This window comes from Leptonotus elevatus, chromosome 2 (assembly GCF_054856555.1).
Source record: "Leptonotus elevatus isolate MCC_2025b chromosome 2, RoL_Lele_1.0, whole genome shotgun sequence".
NCBI classification, from domain to species: Eukaryota; Metazoa; Chordata; class Actinopteri; order Syngnathiformes; family Syngnathidae; genus Leptonotus; species Leptonotus elevatus.
In genome coordinates, this window is record NC_141240.1 from 28,682,115 (window position 1) to 28,703,938 (window position 21,824).

Sequence of the window (21,824 nt, forward strand, 5' to 3'; positions counted from 1 at the left end):
AAAGGTTATTAAAGGAAAAGGCAGACTGTAATGACAAAGATCGGTAATAATGGTAGAATAAAAAAAAAGATGTGTACAATCAGAAGAAGTCAGAAGCCATTTATTTTTAAGAAGAGGATTGTGAGGCCCAAATGAATAAAACACAAATAATTGAGTATTTCCGTTTCTTAAACACGCCTAATCAGTCACATAATGTAGATGATTACAATTAAAAACATACACATTCACTGAGTGAACCATGATTTGAATTTTTATTTTTTTTTCCATCTGTCTACTCCAGTTCCTGGCTGACTTGAGTGGCTCAAAGTTTTGCACTAAAAGCCTTTTGGCAGCGACCCCCGCTAACACTAAGTAACCACAGCAGCCTTGTGCAAGTTAACCATTGCTATCAGCCATGTGAGTCCAGACACTTTATAACACACCAGACACGGGGGTCCTCATGCACGCGGTCTCAACAGAGGACGGCAGGTCCAATTTGGTTGCTCGGTAACAGCAGGACTGGCTTACAGCAGAAAATATGTTGTTCATAACTTTTTTCAACTTTGGGTTGATGATGAGGACCAAAATCAATGACTTAACGTAAATATGTATATACTGTAAAAACAATGAAAAGGACATTTTATCATATGTCCCCTTTAACTTAACATAACTATTACCATATAGCACTTGTGTTGTTGCAGTGTTAAGGAGATTTAACTGCACCTGTATTATATTTATTATTATTATATTTGTTACAGAATTCTCCATGAAACTATTAATTGACAGCAATGCAAATGCTACACAAGATTAGAACATGGACACCACCCTCACTGCTGTCCACTATAGTTCTGGAAAGACACAAAAACAGAAGGCTAGCTTCACCCAATCAGCCACACTTTGCACTTTAGAAGTAAAAAAACAAAAACAAAAAAAAACCTTATGACGCCAGTATGACCCATTCATGCATTGTGGTCACGACAGAGGGCGGGTGATCAGATATTCTATATGTCATGGCTGTCGGCTGGAAACTTTGTCCAAACATGGTCCATTTCATGTTCCTTCACAAATCAATACTGCTGGTCTTTTTCTAGCTCCTCTGTTATTTTTACACATGATTCATCAATTTAAAGTACTCAGAATAGTTTGAGAATACTCTTGTGGACACTTGAAGTGTGATCAAACCTATTCTGCAGGAACCGTGCAACATTATGTCACCCCAAGCATGCAGGTCTGAATGTTTAAAAAAAATTACTTAGGTTTGACACAAGTGCAGAAGGAACTGGTTAGCCCCCAGGGTAAGTTTCAGTCATTTTCGCCTATTGAACTGCTTAGTTAGCACATTGTTCAATTGACTGCATCATTCACGGCTCTAATTAAAAAAATAATTTTGGGAAGATGATGTAAATTGTTTGCTTTTGTGAAGCATTAAAGGCCTTTTGTGTTGTTGTATGCTCAAGGCAAGCGATGGCGACGACGTGTCCGTACCATTTTAATCAATGAAAGTGTAATAAAGTAGCATTTTTTTAATCAATTAAATTTGTGATTGAACATGATTTTTGGATGGCCTTGCGTTGTTTAAATGATAACACCAACTTGAACAATGTGATGTACTGAGGTTCAATGTTTTTTTGCAATGCATATAACAGTACTGTAATATGTTACAGTAAATGAACATTATTCAATGCTCAATTTTATCTTTCACAGTTTGACATGATCTTGATTGATTGTGTCAAAATCATATTGCATTTGTTGAAAGTTCAAACGCATGCCGTGCATCCCCTGAAGAATGTGTTTTTCATACACAAAGAGTAACATAAATACTTGTGGGGGGATCCTGAGGAAAGGGATGCGTGAAAGGGTTAACTACAAAAGGTAACAGCTGATCATTAGAGGGTTTCCTTCCAAATGATTTTTTGTTGTTGTCTCTGTTTAGTGTTTAATCCAGTTGTGTGATCAGAGAGTAGCATTAGATGTGAGACTGGTTGAGAGGGCGAGCCCAGTCAGGATAGGTGTCCAGGCTAAACATGGCCTGGCCCCATGTGTTTATGGCGAGCGTGACTGAGAGGAGACCCAGGATGTTCATGACAAAGCCTGTTTTGACCTAAGATGGCACACGACAGACAATGAACAACAAGCGATAGTTATTACGTTGAAAAACAGAAGCCAGAATCTCACCATGTCTTTGACCATGAGGTGACCGGACGCAAATGCGATGGAGTTGGGTGGCGTCGCCACAGGCAGCATGAACGCGTATGAACTCCCGATTGTTGCAGGGATCATGAAGTACAGTGGGTTCACGGACACATGAAAGGCCTGCAAAAACACAGGAAAACAGGTCAAGAAAATATATTTGTATAGGGTGAGACATTTGCCAACATATTTTGTTGTGAACATATTTTACGTTTGAAGGCATGAACAGAAAATACACGATGTAATTTATAAAAACATAGAGTAATTAATTAAACACATTTGGTGGAGTTTGCATGTTCTCCCCGTGCTTGCGTGGGTTTTCTCCGGGTACTCCGGTTTCCTCCCACATTCCAAAAACATGCACGGCAGGTGAATTGGACACTCCAAATTGTCCATAGGTGTGATTGTGAGTATGATTGTTTGTCTCTGTGTGCCCTGCGATTGGCTGGCAACCAGTTCAGGGTGTACCCCGCCTACTGCCCGAAGCCAGCTGGGATAGGCTCCAGCAACCCCTGCGACCCTTGTGAGGACAAGCGGTACAGAAAATGGATGGATGGATGGATTGTCAGACTGCATCAATAACATGCTTCTCCTTCTGGTGTGCCTGCCTTGGCCACCTGGGGGCAGTATATGACCACTCGACAGGTATACAACATTCATTCATCGTAACATTATGAAACCCACTTGAATTGTGGTCAATCCTTGCCTTTTTGCAGCAGCCAATCATATTGTAGCATGGCTTGTTCCAGCTCCTTGCTAAGCTCATCAGTACGACACTAATAAAAGTCATTCTATGCAGAAGATAAAGAGTATATGACTGTGAATAGTCAACACGGCTAATTAGCATTAGCATTAAGCTCGCAGGCCTTCCAATAGGCAGTGTTTAGCTGTTAAACTGTGTAATTCTCTTTGTTTATGTTTAGTTTGACAGTTAACAGATGTACTGGAAGTAGTGCAGCCAACATGAAACGTCAAGAAAAAAAATTGCAGGGAATAATTTAATCAAATAAAAATAATTTAGCTTGTAAATGTCCATGTCATCAAAAGTCCATCACTGTATAATATAGTAACATTCTGCTAGGAGAGATTTACAAGTTTAATTGTGATTTTTTTTTTATTGCATAATGGTTGAGTAATGGAAAAGTATATTGAGCTTTACTATAAAATAAAAGAATGTAGAGAGCTATTTAATTTCAATGCCAGAAAATTATCATCAATAATAATAAAATTAGTTTATTTTATAATGTAGTTATTTAAAAATAACATATATTATTACTATGTACAAAGCTGTAAGGCAAAGGGCGCTATTTCTAATAAATTGGCATACAGTAAAACTATAATCCACTGACAACATAACTGGAATGGAACAAGACGATGCTAATCTGATCTAATCTGACACTTTTTGGGTGCCTGTACATTCGCTTTACTTTCTGTAAACAATCTTGAGCGGCCTTTTGCAAAGTACAGAGGACCCAGATAATGATTACAGACAATAGGGGTTAATAACTAACTGAGTACAAACATAATCATGTCTGTTGCAACAAAATTTAACAGCAAAAAAACAAGTGTATTTTCGTCATGAGGATCGAGTCACACAAAAACATCATTTGCTACCTCTGCTCCATCATGAAAACAGTCGGACATAATAAGTAATATGTTACGGAATTCTTCTGTAGCCGGGGATCGGACTGCCACCTTCCAGCTTGCTAACATTCCAATTCTATTTTCTTTCATTCCAATTTTAGCATTTTAGTAGGAGAATTACGTCATGTTATTCATACACGTAAACAACTGCAGTCCTTGGTGTCATACTAAAATCCTGTAGATGTCAGTAGCAATTTTTCAAACCAAATCAAGAACAAGAGAAGAGTATGCTAATGCTATTTAGAGTAGGTAATGCTAATGCTAAAAACAATGCTAACAACAAAGCCATGTTCATCTCTGTGTGGTCTCATTTCTGCCCAAGAGACACAAGCATATATTAGACATTGTTTGACAATAATTCCCTTATAAAACATGAAAAAAAAAATACAAACAAAACTTCAAAATTAAAGTTAGCAGAAGGTAAAATGGTTATGCTACGTAGCACTGTGATTTGCCAATTAATTTGCGTTTACTGGGAGTAAAAAGTTCTCACACGGTGGGGGGTGTGAGGGGGGGGAGGGGGTAAGCTTACTTTTGTTCCCTGTGTGAAGATTTTTTTCTTTAGTATGAAGGTTTGGCTAAATAAGAATACCTTTTTGATGTGTGTGACTTTTGTCCCCCTACTGTAAATGATATTTTTGGCTAGTACAGTGCTTCATATATGCATTCATGCATCATGATGAGGGTAACTTGCGACTGCAGCTGTAACTGCCTATTTCAGTATCACAACAAATAGCCCAATCAAGCACAACTTTGTGTATTAAAGATGAACTTACCAGTTCCGCAATAACAGGTAAAAATATGATAATGGTGGCGGTGTTGCTAGCAAACTCGGTAAAACAGGCCACAAAGGCTGTGATCAAAATCATGGCTGCAGCAGGCGGGACCTTGGCCAAAGGCTGGAGGTGGCCTCCGATCCAGGAGGCCAGTCCAGATTCCTGCCGGAGAGCACAAGAGGTAAAAGGTCAAATCACAACATAACAAAGCACTGTCGAGAATGAAACCAAACAATGTGGTGCAGAAGAGATGACGAGAGGATTACAAAGCAGTAGCGTAACACATTTGAATGCAGAACGTGAATTTGGGAGCACAGTTTTACCTCACATGCTTGAGCCATGGCAAAGCCGCCTCCGAGCAACAGAATGATATTCCAAGGAACAGCCTCCTGGGCTTTCTTCCATGATAGGAGAGGAACGTACGGCGCATTCGAAGCTAAGGGAACATTCAAGAACTTTGTTTTAAATGGGGAATGTTTTGTTTGCCTTCTTTCGCTTGTATCCAGCTGTTCATTTGTCCAGCTGAGCATAAAAAACAATCTGGCTCATGCACGTGTCCCAAACAGGCACAAGGCATGTGCATGTAAATGTGAGTGCCACCACAAAGAGCTTTGAGAGATTATCCTGATCGGTCAAACAGAGAAAGTATAGTCCCACCTCCAGACGGCCAAGGTACTCGCTCTCTAATCTACATTATTAACATTCCTTAACTTACTTGTGATATTTTGGAACAGCTTCAGACAGAAGCTAATTACGAAGGAACCTCGGCGGTCCAACGCAATCCATTTTGGGTTACTGGTCCGCCTCCGGTTTGTTTAGATTTAAAAGCAAGGAAATAATGTATTAATCTGTTCAAGGGTCAAACTGATGCCATGATGAAAACATTCAAGAACTGTACAGGTAACATTTTTAGCTTTCTCAATTGTCACTCAAGTTGAAAAAGAGATAGTTCACCCAAAGTGAAGGGAGAGATAGTCACGTCATGTTTGTCAGCCTGACAGTAGTACTTTTGAAAACTAATCTGTAAAAATAAATAAATATAAAACTAAATAAATAAATTGTTCCTCGTTGTCAAAATGAGCAAAATGTTGCGACGGCAATAGTTTAAGAGAAGCAAGATATTTCCCACCAATGGCCTACTTTAAGAGAATTGTTCAATGCTGTCGGCTACAACAATAATTGTTGGTGAATGCTTTAGATTGTAAATACAAAACAACAACAAAACGCAAGTTAATCAACGAATGTGAAAAAAAAATACAAGTAAGGCCTACCTTTTAGTTTGTATTCTTGGCTAATTGAGCATTTTTATAAGTAACCACATTAGCAAATCTATTGAAACACATAGTTTCTTTTGATAGCATAAAAGTTGAGCCAACTCAAGCTAGCCTTTTACTTTTGAGCTTAAGCACACGTTTGTACTTTTTTACTTTTACTCAAGTTCAGGAGTTGAATCAGTCCAGAATCAGCGTTTGTTTGTTTTTTAACACGATAAATAATGTTTTTAAGTACAGAGTAGTGAGTACTTTTGCCACTTGTGTCTGAGTGGCTCACGATCATTTTGGTGGTCACAACAGAGGAAAGCTGATCGCAAGCTGTTTTCTTTTTCTCCTGAGTCCTGATTTGAATATAGTTAACCACTCAGTATAGTAGACATTAGTTTGTCAACCCATACTTTGTCAATTTTACATGTACAGTAATTTTAGGAATAGAATAATTGTACAGAAGTCAATCTATTTTGGGCTCTTAAAATGGCTGACCAGTGGGTGGCAGTGACAGTGCGATGGGATTTCTCTCCGATTAGCACTTTAACTCTTTGACCGCCATAAACGTTATAAAACATTTAGCATAAACCTACGGAAGGGCGCCGAGGACGTTAAAAGACGTTCACTATGTTTTTTTTGTTTTTTTTGGAAACGGGTGCAGGAAAGCCTTGGGCAGCTGTGCTGAAAGTATCAGGCAGATCTGGTTAGTATGAGGACTCGTTTTGGCCCCTAGATGGCAGCGATGACTCTCTTTGCACAAGGTTGGATGGGCCGCCCACCGTGGGCGTCAGTAGAAGACGTGAGGCGGAGCTAGAGTGTTGAGGGGACAATGGCTGATGAAGCCACAATGGCTGACCAAGCAACCGGTTGCAAGCAGCTCATGCTTGAGCATTTTTTTCAAAGACGGAAAGCATCGATCAATACTACAAAGCGCATTGATGTCGACGATGATGATGACTCCGAGCTTGACGCCAAAGTTGGAAGCCTTGACGCGACCGTTATGATCACGTAGTAAGCCTCACCGGCTAAGCGCGGCTAGCGTTGCTAAGGCCGGAAAACGCGCACAATAACCGACCGGGTACTTCTACACAATCGGACATTCGATCGGGCGATGGAGAGTTGGCATCGACCAATGCAGATTGATGATGATGATGATGGTGAATCCCGAGGTTGACGCCACAGTTGGACGCCACAGTTGGACGTGGCCTTTATTCTCACGTCATAAAGCATCACCGGCTAGCTCTGCTAACGCCGGAGCTCCACATGCGGACATTTTGTCGGACAATGAAGAGTACCCCGAGTCCAATGCATATTCATCGGAGGAGCGGGTACAGTCTGATCACGGAGAAGACACTGGTTCTGGACTACGATGCCACCATGAATGGAGTGGATAAGATGGATCAGAACATCTACCACTCGGTATAGCAACTGAAGGACATGAGGAAGCCAGACGTAACACCACCGTAACGTAACCGTAGCATGATCCTGATATTAGGCTTGATGGCAACACACACTGCAGTATATACTTGCTATTCCCCGGAAAAAACGGCCTGCAAGAAAGTGGAGCTTTTGCACGCGAAGAGGCAATCTGTTGTGCAAATGCTGTTGCGTCTCCTTGCACGCAGGGGAGAAAAAACAAAAAGAAAAACTCGTTGAAACATCCACACATTTGTAAATAGTTTGCCAAATTGTTGTCAAATTGTTACACTGTTGAATGTAAATAAACGTATTTTGCTATCAAAAAATATTGTTTCACTAAAAGCTTGATTTCTCCGTATTTGAGTTCAAAACAAGCGAAATCGAGTGAAACTAACCATTTTCTATTGTTGATTACTAAAGAACGGAATAAGGTAGAAACAAACTTTTTTTTCTGATGAAAGATGAAAGTCCAATCTTTCATTTTTTCATTTGGTAGTATATGTGTTTCCATAGTCCCAACAGAACATTTTCTGTGGACCTTGAAAGATCAGTCAAAATGCTTAAATCGGCTGGCACTGACGGCATCCCTTTTCTGAAAACGTCTGGCAGTCAAAGAGTTAATTACAAAATAAAACAGCTTTTGAAACGCTTTCCATAGTAGTGAGCTTTGACATTTTGCAAAAATTTTCAAATATGTACCAAATTACACTTTGCACTCTTCTGGGATTTTGTTATATTCCATGCACGAAACTGTTAAAAATGTGAGTCCCTCAAAAAAGTTTGCCAAGATGGCCACATGGGGACTAGCACACTGACCTTTAGGGTCCAACCACCAGCTAAGAGAAGGTTTCTGCGAGGGGAAGAAAAATAATATGGACACAATGATCACACCGGTGACTGCGTCTGACACATATCTGCGGAGGAGGAAGTAGAAAGTCACATGCGATTAGTACAAAAATGGTGGTATGACGAATGTCAAAGGGTAGTTTTCTTACCCCTTTTTAAAAAACACAGACCAGCCGGTGACAAATTTCGGATCCCTTGTGAACAAGAGAACGGCGTACAAGACAAAGAGGAACGAGATGGCCCCCTCTGCAAAACTGCAATGGAGCAAAGTCTGTTGAACCCGTTGCCTTCCAAACACAAATTCCCACTTTATCAATTTAGCTTGAAGACATACATGAGTCCTCACTTTATGGGCCCAAGTTTTCTGTAATCCTCTTCAATGAGAGCCCGAGCTTGGGCCTCTTCCTCTGATCTTTGGTCCTTTTTCTTGAAGCACAAGCTGCAAAAATCAAAAGCATTCAAAGAGTTCATGAAAAACTAAGCGAGATCATTCATATGCATTCAAACAAGCTGGAACGTGAGCAAAACAGTGACATCCCTGGTTGACGTCATGGAAAAAGCTCCGTGTAGCGGCCAATAACTGGATATACGCACGTTACAGGCAGGTCACATAGCTCACGACGTGTATCAACTGTTCATCATATTTGAAAAGTGATTGTTAGAAAAAACATTTCTTCGCACTTCGTCCCTCCTTGTTGCCTCTTTCTAATATCATCGGATTACAAAACAGACGAAATAGGATATGTCTGGTGGACTCAAGTTGTGTCAAAGGGAAACATAGATGTCTGTTCATGTTTCTAGAAAAATAGACACTTCCTTGTGGCCCCCACCCTAGTTGTATTTGAACTGTCTCCTTGCATGAAAGTTTTGATTACATTGTATCCCTCATGTCTCTCAAAGAGCATGTACTGTCTTATCTATTAAGGGTTTACATTTTTCCCGTGACAGTGATTGCCTCCCGAAAGTATGTGTGAAATCAGGTCATTCAGCCAGGCCTTCAATACCCTAAAGCTTCTAAAGAGGGACGCCCGAGCTGGTTTGGCAGGAGCAGCAGGTTGACGCATAATTACTGATGAGAAGCAATGTCAATGGAAATCAAATCAAAAAAGTGTTGCAATGTTCAGTGATGTGATGTGGTACGTAAGGAAAACTCATTTACCGTGCGTTCAAGCCTCCGTGCAGGAATGCGATCCATACCCATCCCAGAAAAAGGAAGACGATCATGAGCGGGAACGCAAATGCAAACCAAGAGCCAAAATTGATGAGATCACACTCTGGAAAATAGCTGCAAAAAAATGCAACAATTAAAAAAATATCCTGTCTACTTGGAGCAAACCAAAATCAGCATTACTTTTTGAGCTGTCCAATCAGGATGAGGTTCGGCGCAGTTCCAGTCAGCGTGGCGGTTCCTCCAATACTGGCCGCATAAGGAATGCAGACGAGGAAGCCTTTCCACACTCTCATCTGATACTCCGACTCGCATCGGATCTCTTCGGCTGTCCTCATGTCATTCTGCTCTGCTGTGTCCAACCTTTAGACAGTTATCATGACAACATGCTGCATTTTTACGATTGCGCTCCCACAGGACATTGAAATCAGCAATTCAATAAAACAAAATAGTGGCATCATTTCAAGTTGGGGAAATTCAAAATGGATTCATGACGTTTTGGAAAATAGCTATTTTTGATTGAGTGTTGTGTGCAGCATTCACACTTACGCAGCTGGCACCTCAAGTAGAGAGTTGTACAACTTCAGTAAGCTAGCTCGCTAACAATAATGTTTGTATTGTACTTTGTAACACAGTATCTCCCGACCACAATAGTGTGCCATGAGAGAACATCAAGTGTGGCGCAGGAAATGAAACAATTGTACTTAATTGGTATGACAATTATTTCTAATTTACTACATGCTCAGTTGACACTGAGTGACAGTTTTGCTTGACACATTTAAACCATTCTTTGTTCATGTTACACAGTAGAGATAGACCGATATGGGGTTTTTTTCAGCTACGATACCGATGCTGATTATTAATGGTCAAGAAGGCCGACATTCATTTTCAGTAAAAAGAGGGAAAATATATCCAACCATCCATTTTTTCAACCGCTTATTCCTCACAAGGGTCACGGGGTGCTGGAGCCTATCCCAGCTGGCTTCGGGCAGTAGGTGGGTTACACCCCGAACTGGTTGCCAGCCAATGGAAAATATATTACTCTCAACATTTTTAATGCTTATTGACCAATTTTTCAAACTTTTTTTTAAAGACAATATACTTCATTTTAAATAAAAATTAAAAAAAATTCAGGAAGCTCCCAAGGTTATCAGTACGTCTTAAAAAGTTAAATGGACACTTAAAGAAGTAAATACGCATTGCTCAGTTTTTCCCTAAAAAAACAAACAAACAACTGAAATCTTAAACTTTCACATTTCTTTGTTTTAATGTGGAACAAAAACAAACACAATAGTTTCCTGATAATAAAATGGTTTTAGCTTTACCATTTATAATCCGCCAGATTTAGAAAAAAGGCCGACACCGATATTCGTCAAAATGCCCAATATCGGCGCCTGGTCGATTATCAATCTATCCCTATTACACAGAGTGATGAAAAGTAAACTTTCACCGAGTTCAAAACATAATTTGGAAGCCATGAAAGCACGAAGAGATTTGGTGCTTCAATCTCAGAAGAGGACAGTGTGATGAAGGTGAAAGCAAGAGACAATTGGATCTGCTTCAATTGTGACCAAAAAGGCTACAAAGCCGCGTATTGCGCATTTGCCAGAGAGCGGGCACAAGGACGCACTATGATATTTACAGATCACCATTCAGGAGCTATGTTCACTAATTGACACAGTCAAATCTATGGAAATATTTATAGCAAACAACAAACCCCATATTTTGTGTTCACTGGGAAGAAACTCGACATGTCCAAAATGAGAGCATTTGGTACAGAATGTTTTGCCTACAAATATGACAAGAAAATACTGTTCACTCCCATCCCACGGGACTCCCACGACAAAAAAATGTAAGCCCCTAGTTTGAGGTGAAGTCGAAAACAGTCAGGATGGAATTGGAATTGATTTTACCCAGAAAAAAAGGAGACCGTAAAAATGGATCAGAAGAGATTCATAACCAAGATTTTGGAAATATTTGACATGACTTACTACAAAGCAAGATTAACAACACCATGTCAAATGAAAATTACATTTGATCATGAGGGTCAACCTGCTGATTCAAAGAAATATCGGGAATTAATCGGCAGTTCGGTCTATGTAATGACTTCTACTCAGCCAGATTTGAGTTTCATTGTGAGTAAATTGTCACAATACTTTTCTGAACCAAAACAACATTAGGTAGCAGCTAAACGTGTGTTAAGGTAGTTAACCTTGTTGTTGTGTTACAGGAATCATGTCGGGGGGGGCGGGGGTGGGGGATCTATGTTTTTTTGGTGCGCCGTGAAAATGTTCCAAATCTAAAATATGGCCTTTGCTCAGTAAATGTGCCGGAAACAAACAGTGCAGTAACATGTAACGAAGAAAAGTATTGTTCTTCTTACCCCTCAAGTGATAATATTTGTTTCTCTGAGGCCACTGAGGACAGTGAATGCATCTTAGTAGACTGACCTGAAAGAAAGCAGAGGTGGGCATTTAGAAAAGCAAGAGTGGACACTAAACAAATGATGTGGTTTTTACATAAAGTTATTATGACTTCTTGTAAAACCAGCAATCAATTACGACTTGAATATCAACTTTGTACAAGCATCAACTGTATGACTTAAGTCCGTCTTTTTTCTTTTTCTCTTTTTTTTTTGCATACTACAATTAAGTGTAATTTCATATCCACTACTGTAGGTCACAGGCACTCTCATTCTCAGAGAGTGCGCAAGAATGCGGATGCAGATGCATACTTACAGAAATTTTATTGGCAAAAGATATTCTTTACAGTCGAGGCGGAAAGTTGGGCAGGGTGTGCAAAATATGTTCTTCCTCTTGGGGCGGCGTAATCAAAAATATTTTGCGTATGTTGCTGTGTGGTGCGGCGTAGAAATTTACGATTACCGTAATCCTGAAACAACTATTGTAAATTGTAAGCAAGCTGCAAAGCCACAATTAATCAGTAACCTATGGACTATATAATGGAACGTTAACGTTAAGATTATACCTCAAGCTACGTGATGAATGAATGGTAAACATTCTGCCTGCTTGGTTTGGCTTCTGAGAGAGTGTATCAAAACTATAGTGGAAGTCTTGTCCCTAAAACGCAAGGACACATTTCTCTATATTAAAATGGCACAAAAATGCTCCCTCCTCGTCCTAGTTTATCATTAACTCAAAGTTTGACACCAGGGCCTCGTATTTGTTATAGTATTATACTTTTTGACCTTTACTTTTCAATTAAATTTAAAAAAATAATTTCACTCTTTAAAATCAAAGAAATGAAAGTGGACAGAAAGAAGTAAAACCTTGTTATATCTGCCCTTGATAAAAAAATAAAAAATAAAAATCAACACAAAATTAATGACAGCGAGACGCTTTCAATAAATAATTCAACAGCATGTCCTTGTGCTATATATATATATATATATTTTTTTTTTCCCGGTAATTGTGTTTTTATACATTTAAAAAAAATACAGATAGACTGAGAATATTTTGTTTTATAATCCAGCTTGTTCCTCAAACTGACACCTTCAGTTGAAAAACATCTTTCCTTTTGTTTTGGTTAATATTTAGGTTTGGAAAAAATGTTTGCCCCTCTTAATTTGTACTCACTTTCCCTTTTATTTATTTATTTAATTTTATTTAATTAATTTGTATGTTGTCTGGTAAACTTACTTACTTTACTTCTTGCATTTGTATTTGATTGTTTTTATCTGTGTGATTAATTTTATCTGTGAAGCACTTTGTGACCTTTTTGTCTGTAAAAGGTACAATATAAATAAAATTGCATACTTATTTACATATTGCTGGTATCTGGCCAAATCCTTGTACCTCTTTAAAAGTCTAGACTTTTCAGGAGATTTCCAAAACTTTAAATCTGTCAATTAAATATATATATATATATACACACACACACGTGTGAGCTGACCAATAGAATAGATTTAAAAAAATAATAATAATAAAAATGAAATATCCCAAATTGTGACTGATGAGGTTTTCGGCCCGACACCAGCAAAACAAATGGCAACGTCGTCATCAATCACTCAACCAACCATTGACGACGTCGCCGTCACGATCCTCTATCGGCTTGCATTTTTGCTTGAGGCTCTCCAGATCACCGAAGAGAGTCTCCAAGATGGCGTTGGCGATGGGGAGCATCATGGCTGTCGTGGCCGTGTTGCTCAGCCACATGGACAGGAAGGACGAGGTCATCATCATGCCCAGTATGAGCCTAGAAATGTGGAAAAGACGGGGATATTTAACAACTTCCCAAAAATTAAAAAAAAGGCACATAATTACAGTCATTTTGGTGTGCTAATGTACTATGATCAAATGTAACTTTGTCAATCATTTATGCCAGCGGCATATTAAATGCTTTTCCACTACATGGTAGAAGCTTCTATTTACAGAAGAATAGCCTGAGTGATCTCTTGCGGTGCACCATTGATGGGAATCACCAGTACAGTGTAGCTAGCTCGTATCCTTGGATTTTCTTACCAGGCTGGTTTTACTCCTGCAATGGTGAGGACCTTGAGCGCTATTCTGCGATGGAGGCCCCACTCCTCAATGGATGACGCCATCAACAGGCCGCTTAAGAAGAGAAAGTTGGTTTCCAGGAAGTATTGAGGACAGAGTTTTTTGGACGAAATGATCCCCAGAGTTGGAAATAGGCAGATGGGTAGCATGGCGGTGACAGCCAGAGGGAGGGCCTCCGAGCACCAAAACATGGCCATGAGCACCACCACGTAAAGACATCTTCCTTCCTAAACACAAGAAAAGACGACTAAACTGGGGATGCATGAAAATGCTTGTTAAAAAAAAAAAACGGTCCTTTTTAAGCAAGTAGGCAAACAAATGTATTGTACTCTTCACTCACTCACCTTTTCAGGCAAGGTCACAAGTAAAGGCGAAAAGAGGAGTGGCGTGATCAGCAGCACCAGCACTTTGTGAACGCACCACAACTTGTTGGTCACAACAGATATTTTCATCTCCACGTGTTGAAGTTTGCTCCCGAGTGGAGAGAGGAAGCTGGCAGGCAGCGCTATAAAGCCTCCGCGACCGTGCAGAGAAGATTAACCACATGCTCGGCTACAGGTTAACTCCTCGTGCGGAGGTGTCAAATAGTTAAGCGAGACACTCCGGTTTCCCAAAGTAGGCCTCTCCCACTTCAAGTGGAGGAGGGCAGGTTTTGATCCCCTGACGTGCAAAAAGATTCACACTCATGCTGAGAGAGCAGCTGCGGCCGGAAATTCTACAACGTTATTAACTCACGCAGGGCTGCAAAAACAAAAAATATTTACAGTAAAATGCTTACTTTTATTGAAAGCTGATATGACCAAATTATTATTATTATTATTATTTTTTTTTAATCTATACATAGAAAAGCAGGAAAAAAATAAAAAAAATAAGAAGAAAAAATACTGGCCTTTCCCTAAAACCGCTACTGGTATTTGTATTATGACATTGTTACCTTAAAAAAAAAAAAGGCATATATGTATATATATGTATATATATATATATATATATATATATATATATATATATATATATATATATATATATATATATATATATATATATATATATATATATATATATATATATATATATATATATATATATATTAGTAACATTATCATTGCGATTGGCTGGCAACGAGTTCAGGGTGTACTGCCCAAAGCCAGCTGGGATAGGGTCCAGCGCCCCCCGCAACCCTTGTGAGGACAAGCAGTTAAGAAAATGGATGGATGGATGGTAACATTATCAAATACAAAGTAAATAATTACATAGTATTGCACCAGAATGAATTAATTACAACTTCTGGTATGTGCACAAGTGACCATTGGGGGCCATTACAATACAGTCATTCAGATACAAATGAAGAGTTTCACAACTACTGAAGTGGTTTAGTAAGTTGCAGTAATATTTGCTTTTTATGGGAGGATAAAGAAAATATGAATATTGTTATTAAGGGTGTAACAAAAACCAGTTTGAACTGAAAAATCGTGTTGTTTTTATTTTATTTTTTTGAGGGGGGGGGGGTGTTTTTTAGTGCAGCCAACTAAACTGAATCGAATCGTTCCACTTTGAAATTGAATTGACTTTTTTTGTAGGGGGGATATATTTTAGAAAGAAATGCCACATTTACACGACTGTATTGACAAGTTAATTTAAATGTATGTAAAATGACAAAATTATTGCACCATGTCCTCTCAATCCGAGCCGTACCATACTGAATCGAATCGTAATCCCCCTGAGTTTTTTTCTTTTCTTTCTTCCTGTTCTTGTTTTTCTTTTTTTACTTCAACTTATATTTTATACTTGTAATGTGTTTTGTGTTTTCTTTATGTTTATATGTTTAATAAAACCAAACCAAAAAATCGAATCATACTACTTTCGAATTGAAGTGTGCCTGAATGGCTTCACACTCCACATATTGAAAACCTACATTGAATCGTCTTGATGCTGGATGAGATGCACAACCCTGTTTGTTATATTATCGGCTTGAATTCAAATTTCTGTTGCTTAGTTTTCCAGTATAACACAAATAAATGCTATTTGTTAGCCTGTCTGTGGCATTTTGTATTTTGTTAGCATTGAGCTAAGGCAGGTTTTAAATACACCTGTTTATTTTGGTAGTAAAGGTCTAGCAATAAAAAAAAAAAAAAAAAACTATTTTTGAACAATTGTTAACAACTGCTAAACCGCTAGTTGTGAAGTGATCGTCAACTTCAAGTCAAAACTTTTTTGACTTTTTCGAGAGAGCTAATATAAATAAACGGAATAATGCCACCTTTTTAAAGTGCCTCTGATGAAACCTCAATAAATAAAGTGCAGATGTTCTTGTAGCTTTTCCTGACATTTTTGTTGCTTTCTAGCAAAAGCCTGAAGGTTTTGTCCTACCACTGACTGCTATTTGGAGTTGTACATAATTACCTCTACCCAGTTACAGCTGAAGACAAATCATGATACTGCCACCATTGTAGGTATTGGTAAGGTGTTCTTTTGATGGTGTTGTTTTTGCACCAAACATACCTTTTGGAATTATGGATAAAAAGTTCAAGCCCTTGTTTTTTAAAATTTTGCAGCAACTCACATGTAATCTCTCATTAGCATGCGGGAAAATGTGTGATTGTCCGTTGAAACAAAGGTTGAAGTTTTGGGTATGTGTAGTTCTGCTTAATTACAATGCGTGAATACTTTTGGTACATCTGCCATAAAGCATTTTTCGTTAATATCCTTTGTGTGAGAGTGGAGGGTCTATTTTTTTTTTCCTATGTGGCACAGGACAAATCCATCCATTATCTGAACTGTTTATCCTCACGAGGTTGCGGGCGTGCTGCAGCCTATCCCAGCTGTCCTCGGGCAGTACCGGTTGTCAGCCAATCGCAAAGCACATGACAAATTCAAATCTTAATTCTTGACGTTCTGATGTTGGATGTCTTTGGTGGTGTCTGAGAACTTGCCTTTTCAAATAAAGCAGGACTGCATTGAGGGAGGATTCATGGGGCCTGCAGTTGGAAAATAACCTCATGTTGAATGACTCAAAAATATATAGCCTAAACATGAGAGGGCGCTATACCATCTCACTTTGGCACAAACTTGAAACTGACAAATGAAGACCTTTTTCTGTTCCCTACTTTCCAAACAATCACATGACCATAAACTTTCACATTTTATTTTGAACATCTCCAATGATCATCTCGTTTTGTTGCACTCGTCTCCAAGATCACATACAGCAAACTTGAATGACCTGCACAAAAGGTGAAAAAAAGAAAAAAATCTAATCAGCATAACAAGAAAAAAAAAGTTGTTGAAACTGCAAAGAATCCCACCCGGCTTCTTCAGAGGCAAAGCAATGTGGAGCTATAGGCTGTTGTTACATCGATTAACGTCGATCATGATAGAGAACTGTATGTAGCTCTTAACGTGCCGACAAGCAGAATTTACTCAAATTAAATGTTTACTAAGAAGGCAGGTCTCATGGTTTAGAACAAGGGTGGGCAAAATGCCAGGATGTGGGCTATTGCAAATACAGTATACAGTATGTCCCGCAAATTCATTTTCATCACAGGCCACATTGTAAGACTGCTGCACTCTGACAGAACATGAGTGTTTCTGCCGGTGCATTTCCATATAGTAAATGCAATTCCCATGGTCACGTGACATACATTTGAAGCAAAAAAAAAAGTTTTTGCTAATGCAAACTTTTCGTGGCCATCAGCCAATTACATACTACGTCACACACACGGCAGCAGTAAAACGCAAACAGACACACACCGTGTAGAAATAAACAATAAGAGATATCATTTGTGTTCTGTGAGGATTGAGAGATGTTGGGCTGTCAACCAAATTAGCATTTAGCATAGCATTTAACTTTCCTTTTTCTGACAGAGAAGAAAAAGCAAAAACAAAACTCCTCTTGTGAACATTGCAAACGTCACGTAACCAAAACCAGAAAACTGCTTAGCAGACCCGTAGTTACGCTAGTACACAGAGTCTGCTATCCCATTTTCCTCATATGACACTCGTAATGTTCAGACGTGCCCAACATGAGTTTCCTTACCCGAATGCTTATGCATGACACAAGCACTTTGGCCAAGCCCACTGCCAAGTAGCCCAGAACACTCCACATGACTGGCAGCTCCTCTCTGTCCCAACTGGAGTTAACAGCGCTTGGAATTGTGTTGAGCTGCACATTTGTCATTGTTGGTGAGTTGGTCACACAAGCTGAAGTGAGACAAAGAAAACAGGAGCGGAAAAGGTATTAGGCTACTTCATATATACAATAGATAGATAGATAGATAGATAGATAGATAGATAGATAGATAGATAGATAGATAGATAGATAGATAGATAGATAGATAGATAGATAGATAGATAGATAGATAGATAGATAGATAGATAGATAGATAGATAGATAGATAGATAGATAGATAGATAGATAGATAGATAGATAGATAGATAGATAGATAGATAGATAGATATAAAGAAATACAGTATATTGACATAGAGTTACAGTGGCTTGAATAATATTAAATACTATATACATTTTAGGAACAGCATTTCTGTCACATTTTTAAATGCACACTTAGAACTCGTATTATACTACGGTAAAATGTTGGTGGTGATGGTGGTACTTGGAACGCTAGGTAATAGGGGTGTGCCAAAAAATTGCTTCTCACAAGAATCGCGATTCTCATTTAGTATGATTCAGAATCGATTTTAAATGTCCCAAAATCTTTTTTTTTATTATTTATCTAATTTTATTTCACTTATTGTATACTGTCTTGCCCTTGTTTGTGTGTGCCTTTATTGGGAGCACTGTTCATGTTGAACACCATTTGGCCACTTAGGGGCAGTGTGGTTCCGCTCGTTCTGTTACACTGTTAAGTTGTAGCCACATAGAAACAAAAAGTCATGATCAAGTTATTCCAATAAAAGTTGTTGTTGTTTTTTGCAGTGTAGGATGTTAAGCTGCTTCTCTGTATACATTCCTGAAGCGTTTTGTACGAATAGTCGTTCTTTTGAGTGATTAAAGTGCCACGAGTAGCGCGCTAATTAGCATTAGCGAGTCAGACTGAAGTAGATCATGACAATTCTTTGCATATCTATAAATTGAAGCAGAAATCATTGTCAATCAAATATTTTTTTAAATCTAAAATCGTTTTGAATCGATAATCGACCCAGAATCGAATCGCAGGCCCAAAAATCGGTATTGAATCGAATCGTGAGACAGTCAAAGATTCCCAGCCCGACTAGGTTAGCACTTTTCCAGGTGGTACTTGAATCATGTGTTAGGGATATTGGACATTTATATGCTTTCACTTTTCTACTGCAACTAAAAACAAATTTGCCACTTGTGACTTGGTGGAATAAAAAAAAAACACAATTATCCTGTGATGTCAGGTGAGAGGTCATCAGAAAGCTTGTGGAATATTTTTTCTAAACACTGTAAATTTGTTTGCGTTGTACCTGAACAAGTTCAATGAACGAAAGTTTGAACTCGTTCATATTTTGGGTGAACATGAACTGTACGTAGGGTATTTTTGCTTCATGAGCGTTTTTATTTATTCTGGGGCCGACGAACGGTTTTGAACGCAGTTTATTTTTGCTTAAGGTTGCCAGGTTTATCTCATTAGACTATGTAGAAAAATACACCGTAAACGAGCCTGAATTAGGCGGGAAAAGTCATTATTTTGCAACCCCAGCGGCTAACAAACACTCGCAAGGCACATATGTCGTCAAAATGCGATGTGTGCTTGCCCGATGGAAACATATCAGCGATGTACGTTGCTAATGCGGAATATATGTAATTCTGAAATCCATAAACGTCCTTTAAGATGTTTAATGACTATAGAACTAAGCGCACAATATAAAGAATTACACACATAGATTTAAACAAAACATGCTTCGTTGGTTAAACATCGTTAGCGTTAATGCTACAGTCAATGGAGTCGACAGGAAATTGGCATCGACTTTGGGATGCGTCAACACTGTGGACGCACATACACACAGACAACGCTACTCAATGGCACATTTTCCCCCAAATCTGTGAAAAACGAGTTATATTCAAATGCTCAGATGTAACTTTCTGCTATCTGATTGTGTGTATGGACGATGACACTGCCCCTAACAGGCCAAAACACACAGGAACTGTTGTATTTGTTTTTATTTTAAAATTGCTATTATTTTAGTATACAGTATACTTATTTTACGTCCTTACTAATTTAATTTCTCAATATCCTTCATCTTAAAGTTGCATTTTTAAGAGTTCAAGGAATGTTCCTTTCCTTGAAATTCAAGTTGTTTTTATTGGCATACTAACACACATTTCCACATGACGTGACAGGTTTTCAATCATTGAATAATGATTTTATAAATTGTGATTTTAATCTCAATTAAAATAATTTATGTTTTCCATAATCGTCCAGCCCTACCAGCTTGCAAAAACACATTAGGGGGAGGAGAATAAATAAATACATTTGGAAAAAAAACTATGAACTAGTTCTTTTTTTGACCCAATGAACTCAGTTTAAAAAATGTCAATTATGAACTATGAACTTAACTAGTTTATTTTAACCCCTTCGGACCCGTAGATGATTGCAGTGGACATGACATATTTGCGTGTCTAAACCAATAAAACACATCATTTGGATGATGTCAACACTTCTGGGTCATAATTGGATCCGAGCTAACCAATCACAATCGCAAGTTGTTTTGCATGATGGTCATGTTAAAAACATGAGATAACCCCCCCCCCCCCCCCCCCCCAAAAAAAAATCCATGTTGTTCTTATGTGGGAAAAGAGTCAAAATCAGCAAATTAAAGAAAAAATGCCCAGCAGAAAAAATGCGGGTCTGAGGGGGTTAAAATATGTGAGCTGAACTTTTTCTCAACACTGTAATGTAAAGTCGGCCTTGAAATGAGGTGACATCATAACAGTAATTGTTTAGGAATCACTGATCTACACGTAGCTTGTCACTACTTACCATGAACGAAAAGGTCGACCAAGCACTCTTTATTTCGACTGCCTACTTTTGCAGTGATGGCACATTTGTAGGTCCCAGAGTCCTGGGGCGTCACCGCGGGCAGATGCAGACTGTCATTCTCGCCAAATGTGGACCGTTGGGATGTCATCGCCTGCTTCACCTGGCCTTCACCAATGCCGATGATGAATCCTCTTTTCTGTCCATTCATCTTTACCTTTTGATAACTCTTGAGTTCTGAAGGGTCAAATGACATGTTGCCGAGAGGCTGAAAAGATTCACTAACCTTGGACCAAGTCAGCAACAGGAACTCCGTGCTGTCACGACATGGGCAGCTCAAGTCAACGTCTTTGTCACAGTTCACTTCCATTTTTGCCTGACTGTTGGTAACGTAAAGCACGGTAACCACCTGGTCACAATGCGTAGAGATTTTCCCAGAAGATTTACTCCTAAACACCAATTGACAGAATAGCTTGACATTGAAAAATGAACTTTAGCTCACCTGAATGAACAGTAGTATCTTGCTCATGGTTTTACTCAGCATCTGTGACTTTTATGGGCTTGTACGAAGTCTACGAAGGCTTCTTCACCTGAAAAGAGGTGATTTCCTGAAACAGAAACAGGATGTGGATGTGGGTGGGCAACCGTTTTGTACGAAATAAATAAATAAATAAAAGGGAAGCTATCTTACCAGAAAATAACAATGGCAGAAGTTAAAGTTGCCCTGTAGAATAGGCAACTACTTGTTTAAGTCTTAATTAGCTGACATTTTCTGTACAAATGTAACAAAACTCATTTTCGGACATTAATTTTAGTCAAGGGAGTGTCGAGAATTTAGTTATGATGCCATTATAATTGTATTTATTCAGTTTACTTTAGTTAAAGATTTGTGTGTTGTCTCAGAGGGAAGTTAGTCATTTATGATTAGCTGCATTTTATTTTCACGACCTGCCCCTATCGATAATTTTAGAATTGTATTTTGTAGTAACGAGAAACAAGTATTGTTAGGGAAAAACGATTGGAATAAAAATGTTAATTTTTGCATCAGGGATCAGCTCTGAGCCCCT

At 38.7% G+C, this 21,824-nt stretch overlaps 1 protein-coding gene across 6 annotated transcripts; it reads right to left on the reverse strand.

The window, feature by feature from the left end:
* Positions 1 to 223: 223 nt before the first annotated feature.
* Positions 224 to 21,358, reverse strand: slc13a3 (solute carrier family 13 member 3). 6 transcript variants are annotated; one of them, XM_086069796.1, is made up of 16 exons: positions 21,260 to 21,358; positions 21,044 to 21,166; positions 20,761 to 20,920; positions 17,835 to 17,998; positions 13,766 to 14,031; positions 13,321 to 13,499; positions 11,668 to 11,734; positions 9,468 to 9,647; positions 9,276 to 9,401; positions 8,463 to 8,555; positions 8,266 to 8,370; positions 8,087 to 8,184; positions 4,913 to 5,025; positions 4,590 to 4,751; positions 2,155 to 2,292; positions 224 to 2,080 (listed from the first exon to the last, which is right to left on the reverse strand). In XM_086069796.1, the coding sequence occupies exons 1-16, from the start codon at positions 21,299 to 21,301 to the stop codon at positions 1,946 to 1,948; spliced, it is 2,151 nt and encodes a 716-aa protein (XP_085925922.1). In that variant the 5' UTR covers positions 21,302 to 21,358; the 3' UTR covers positions 224 to 1,945. The 6 variants fall into 6 exon arrangements, with proteins under 6 accessions (XP_085925922.1, XP_085925920.1, XP_085925919.1 ...); XM_086069794.1 differs by having other exon boundaries at positions 20,761 to 20,968; XM_086069793.1 differs by having other exon boundaries at positions 20,761 to 20,974.
* Between the last annotated feature and the right edge of the window lie 466 nt (positions 21,359 to 21,824).

Bases quoted from the DNA above. Each gene is read 5' to 3' on its own strand.
- slc13a3 (XM_086069791.1), bottom strand. From the start codon at position 21,301: ATGCTGAGTAAAACCATGAGCAAGATACTACTGTTCATTCAG. The intron at 8,185-8,265 runs GTAAGAAAACTA...CCTCCTCCGCAG, and splicing joins TCTGTGTTTTTTAAAAAGGG to ATATGTGTCAGACGCAGTCA. The intron at 2,081-2,154 runs GTGAGATTCTGG...GTGCCATCTTAG, and splicing joins ACCTCATGGTCAAAGACATG to GTCAAAACAGGCTTTGTCAT.